At 49.2% G+C, this 5,894-nt stretch overlaps 1 protein-coding gene across 1 annotated transcript; it reads right to left on the minus strand.

Moving 5' to 3' along the window:
- Positions 1 to 3,967: 3,967 nt before the first annotated feature.
- On the minus strand, positions 3,968 to 5,461 carry CCDC71L (coiled-coil domain containing 71 like). The gene has a single exon (XM_090046301.1). The coding sequence runs from the start codon at positions 5,380 to 5,382 to the stop codon at positions 4,777 to 4,779; it is 606 nt and encodes a 201-aa protein (XP_089902427.1). The 5' UTR covers positions 5,383 to 5,461; the 3' UTR covers positions 3,968 to 4,776.
- Between the last annotated feature and the right edge of the window lie 433 nt (positions 5,462 to 5,894).

A 5,894-nucleotide genomic window follows, 5' to 3' on the forward strand; every position in this document is an offset into this window, starting at 1 on the left:
TGGGAAGTTACTGAAGCATAACCTAAGGAAGTCCATTTGCAAGCACCTGAAGGAGGAAAGATTGATCACAAGCTTGAATTTATTATGAACAAATTGTGTCAAACTCAGTCTTCTTTGACAAAGTAACTACTTGGGTGAATGAAGGGAAGGCAGCGGATACAATATATCTGGACTTCAGGGGCTCTGGACAAGGTCCTGCAGGACTGTCATAAAGAAATTGGTAAACTGGGCTAGACAAAATGACTGTAAGGTGGCTCAGTAGCCACAAGCAAAAGGTAATTGTATCCTATAAATGGATCCATGTTAGAACAGCAAGAGGTTTAGAGTGGAGTCCCACAAGGGGCTGTTCTGGACCTAGTGCTTTTCAGTGTTTATTATTTGGATGCTCGCATAGAAAGTTTCTTGAGGAAGGTTACAGACGACACAAAACTAGGTAGGATTATGAACACATTGGAGGACAGGAGCATAATTCAGAAGGACTGTGACAGATTGGAAGCTAATAAAATTAATGTCAATGCTGACAAATGCAAGGTGCTGCACCTCAGGAAAATAAATGAAAACACAAATACCAAATGGTATCACCCGTCCAGGTGTCTCCCACTACAGGGGGACGGGGAGTCCTGGTAGATCACAGACTTAACCTAAGTCTGCAGTGATGCTGCACAAAAGGCAGTTCGGGGATACATCAATAGAAGCATTAGGCATAAAACATTTAATAGTGATAGTGCCTCTCTACTCAGCACTGGTTAGGCCTCATCTAGAGTATTGTGTGCATTTTGGGGCTCCACATTTTTTTTTTTAAACTACATGGAGAAGTTAGGAAGGGTCCAGAGGCAGCAAACAAAAATGATAAAGGGCTTACAAGGCAAAATCATGAGAAGAGGTTGAAGGAAATAAACGTTCAGACAGGACCTGGAAACAGCAGTCTTCAAATGCTTGAAGACCTGTCATAAAGCAGAGGGAGAACACGTTTTATTTCTTGCTGCAGATAGTAGGATATGGACTAATGGCTTGAAGTTGGAGGAAAATAGTTTTAGATTGGATATCAGGAAGACATCCTTCAGTTAGAAGAGTGAGGTAGTGGACAAGACTGCCTAGGCAAACTGCAGGCTCTCCATCACTGGAGGAGTTCAAGAGGTTGGACAGCCACTGGTCAGGGATGATCTAAGCATAGCTAGGCCTATGTTCTACTATAGGTATTTCCCATGCTTGTAGGCTTTGCTGGTTGCCACATGGGGTGGGGAAGGAATGTTTTCCCTCTCCTGCTGCTGTGTCAGGAAGATTGTTTTAGCTTCCTCAGAAGTATTGGGTATTGGCTACAGCCAAGGCTGGAGACTTTGACTGGGGTGTGCTACTGCTCCTGTTGGGACTTAAAACCAGAGGTTCCTGGCTGGAGGGTCTTGCCTCACCATGCTTGGAGGCAAGAAGGAGTTTTACCCAAGATCAGATTGGCATGGACTATAGTGAATTTTGCCTTCTTAGATCTCATGATCAAATTTTAACAACCAGCAAGTCATTGGCCATCACAGTACCCCCTACTTTACCTATGGCCAGTTAGAGTGTTATGCCTCATGGTTGTGTCACGGTTGACAGTATAGTGTTGCTAAGAGATTAAACTAGAGGTAGGCACTGCAACCTCTGGCACATAAAGAGGTATTTGCTTGGTACATGCCCCTCAGGGCACATGCTTGGTACTTGCCTCTCAGGGCAGATGGCAGGAAAGGGGCTGGGACTTCACTACCACAATGAGCAAGCCCCTTGTGGCTCCTGCACACCAACATCTTACAAGTTGAGATTTCTCTCAACTCCAGGAATCAAAGCCAAATCCTCTGCTTGCAAGACTACTCTGCACTTCATCCTGTGCACAGCTGGGGCTTTGCCCATTTGCTGGAACCGCAGTAGGATTCTTTTCAAAAGCGTGAGCAGGGTACAAAGTATTAAGGAGGGGCAGTACCTTAGGAGCATACCCTAATACTGGGTGTGCACAAGATCTTCTATCAGCCCATTTAGTGACTTGTCCAAGCAACAAAACCCAACATGGAGTGTGTGGAATAAGACTTGTAAAGGAAATAACCAATTACTGTCACAAAAGTGACACTGGAGATGAGACCACAAATCCTCACCATGATAGACTGATCTACAAGCAGTGAGCATAGCAGTACACTTAGTAGCCTGGGCTTGTGTTAGGAACAGGTACGTAAGGCTAAGATCCAAAGAGCGGAAAGCAGGACGTAGGAGAGGTAGGATGATTATATATTGAGCTGAACTTGGTATTTTATACCTCAAAAGATACTGTTTCAAGCTATAATCGCCTGAAGAATAAAAACAGGCTACTCCACACTTGTACAAGTCTGCTTTGCTAAAAACAAAACAAGCCCCACACACGCATACCCCCATCCCCATAAATTTGCTTCTTGTTTACCTCCTGGACCATCGCAGCTATTACACTCCCAACTCTGCTACAGAGACATGAATACAAAAAAGTCATAGTACAGAAGCTTAGTGCCCTTCTCCACAGTATTAAGGCATTGGATGAAGGAAAAAAAACCCACTGTGAGTAAAGAGATTACAGTTCAAGATAATGGGTGAAACTCTAATCCTATTGAAGTCTCAAGTTTTCTACCTCTCTTGTATATTGATATGCTATTTTATGAGGCAACTTTACTAAGAGGAGTCAAGATTTGAAAGTCTGATTTGGGCATTGTTCTTATGCTATAATAAACTAATAAAGATATTTAAATCAGTACATGAGCTACACATCTTAAAGCAGGACTGGTTGAGGGGAAGAGGCCAGACAAGGCCCACAAACCAGCCCCACACAGCCAGGCTGGCCCTGTGCTGGATTTGGCATGCAGAGCTGGGTCCAATGCAGGGCTGGACTGGCCTTGTGGCCACAGACAGCACGCACCCCAGAGTGACCTCATGTGCAGCCCCATGTACAGCCCACAGGCTCTGCTGGCCCAGCCTGCAGGGTGTATTTTTGACATCACTTTCCTTGAAAAGGGAAGAGGGCACAGGTTTCAGAGAGGAATTATATTAAACCATTTGCATCTTAATCCTTCAAAACCAAATTAGGAAAGCATGAAACAATTAATGACATTCTACTACTGTGATCAGCAAGCAGTAAGATTACATTATGTAAACAAGCCTAGTAGTTCTAGGATGTTCAAAGTTTTAGTTTTGAGAAGTATGAGTGTTCCTGTTCCTCTTGTTTAGAGTGATGTGAATCACAGCAACTAAAAAAAATATTAAAGTATTCAGAGAAAGGAAACATATCTACTTTAAGATTAGCACTGTAATAGACAAATTGATCCTTTACATATCAACTCCAATAGGCTTCCAAGGATCTCTCTCAAGAGTGAGCAGTGACACAAGTCTTCCTAGGAAAGACTAAAATGGGTATTTGAAGAATCACTGAATCATACACTTGTTTACCGTATGTGAGGTCATTTACTCTACCAGGATCAAAGCCTTATTCTCAGAGCCAGGGGGACATCATTTAACTGTTACAAAGCCAATGCCTTCTTCCTCTTTTACAGTTAAGGCTCCATATTCCTTTTCCTATGTCAACTTTATAGACCTCACTTGCTTTAGAGGATAAATTCCATAGAAAGGAATTACTTGGAATCCTGTAAAGTTACTACATGCATCTAGGACTATATATTAAATAATAATAAAAAGCTTCATCTCAATGTTTAAGCTGCTAACTTAGAAGAATACCTGCCTCCTCCCAAAACAAACCAACCACAAAAAAAAATAGCCACTTGCACTTTAGGATGACCAAACACAGAGCTCCAGGCAAAACAAGCTTGTAGGCATAGACTAAGCATCTGAGATCACACAATGTTTTACCCTGGGAGAGGAGAGAGAAAAAGAAAAGGAACTGTATCAGTATGAGTTCTAGCAGAAGACAGATAAATGACACCCCTTATTGTTTTATTTAACTATGAAGACACCAGGTGATAAATCAAGCTTCATTGCTGTTTATTTTAAATATTGTACTTCAATCACGTAGCATTTAGGTGTTAGCCACTCTAGCCACCTGCTTCTATAAGCAGCCAAAGTGGCTAGCAGGTCACATTAACCATTTGTTACATGTTCAACAGTTTTCCCCAACTTTGGATGGTTCTTTGCATTTGCTTGTCTTTTTGTTTTTGCTTTTAATGAGAACAGTCTAGAAATCAAGCCTTTTGTCCCTCTACGATCACAGCAAAGGTATCAGAAGGTCCTCAGCAAGCCCATCTCTTTGCAGGCTGTTTCTCTGGGCCCCAGGAGGACCACTGCGTCTCCAACTTCCCTCAAATCAAGCCTGGGTCTGTCCAAAAAGAGAGCCACACACTTTAAGCCGCCTTGGCCGCTCTGTAAAAAGCAAATCCCAGGGTCAGCTATAAAAGAGTAGAAAGGATTGTGGATACAAAACGCATAACAAGTCCATGGCGCCCAGCCAGGCCTCAAAGCTGGGCGAGAAGGTTAAAAAAAAGAAAGGAAGAAAGAAAGAGGTTTTGCACCATCCCCACTACCCCTGGTCCTGCTTCCTGAGGCAACAAACATCCTTGGTCAAAAGCTTCAGCCAGAGGAGCTGGGTCCAGCCGCCCTGAGCACATCCCAGTCCAGCCAGGTGGGCGCTGCCAGTGGCTCCTCGGGTAAGTCCCCGCCAGGCCGCCGCCCCGGGCTCGGGGTGGGGGTGGGGGGGGTGTCTCTAAAGTGCAGCAGGACGCGGCGCAGGCGGGGCCGTGTGAACAGGTGCGCGGAGCTCGTCCCGTCCGGTCCCGGAGCTCAGCACCGCGCCATGGGCAGGCGGCGGAGCCGCACCACGGGCGACAGGTCCACGCGCAGGATGCGCTGCGCCTGTCTCCGCGCCGCCGCCAGGCTCCGCCGGCCCCACACGCTGCCCCGCACGCGGATGCTGCAGGGGAGGGCGGGCGGGCGTGGTGTGGCCGCCGCCCAGATCTCCTCCAGCGAGCGGCCCCCGAAGGCCCCCGCCGCCGCCTCCTCCTCCGCGGCGCGCGGCCTCCTGCGCGGCGGGGCCCGGGCGAGGCGGCGGCGGGCGCGGGGCGGCGGCGGCGCAGGCACCTCGGCGCGGCACGAGGCGTAGCCGTACACGTCCTTGCTGCGCAGGATGACCGGCGAGAACTCGTGCTTGAGGCTGCACAGGAAGTCCCACAGCTCTGAGTCCGAGCGCATGAACTCCGTGGACTTGGGCATGAAGAGCTTGATGGCGTCGCCCAGCGCCTTGATGCCGGCGAACGACACCTGCGAGCGCGAGTACACAACTTTCTCCGCGGCGCCCGACACCCCCGGGGCCGCCGCCGCCGCCTCTCCTCTGCTGCCTTGCGGCTTCCCCCCGGCCGCCGCCGCCGCCGCCTTCCTCCTGCGGGACATGGGGGCGGCCGCTGCGCCTCCTTGCTGCGGAGCGCACTCCAGATCCTGCCGCCGCGGCCAAGATGGAGCTTTAAAATCCCAGGCGGAGGCTGCGCTCGGCTCCGCCCTCCCTCGGCGCCCGCTCGTTGGCCCGTTTGAAACACGTCACCGTCCAGGCCCCGCCCACCGCGGCCGTTTGGAGCCTAGTGGCTTACCCCCGCGTGGGGGCCTGAGGGGAGAGGGGGAAGGGAAGGGAGCGGCCCCCTGCTGGGGGCTCCTGCTCCACCATCGGCCGCCCCCAGCCCATTGTGGTGCCCACGTGTTACCTCATGGCAGCCCTTTGTCCCCAGTGGGAAACTGCCTGGCTAGCACCTGGGTTGCCCTTGACCTGAAGATCATGGTCCCCCCTTTGCTAATCTGTGTGTAAAGATATTCCCCTCCCTCAGAGCTTCACTTGTCCTTGACCTGAAGATAATGGCGCCCCCTCTGCTAACCTGTGTCCAAAGATATTCTCCCTCAGAGCTTCAAGGCCA

The sequence above is a fragment of the Crocodylus siamensis genome, chromosome 4 (assembly GCF_052110815.1).
Source record: "Crocodylus siamensis isolate JL-2025a chromosome 4, ASM5211081v1, whole genome shotgun sequence".
Taxonomy (NCBI): Eukaryota; Metazoa; Chordata; order Crocodylia; family Crocodylidae; genus Crocodylus; species Crocodylus siamensis.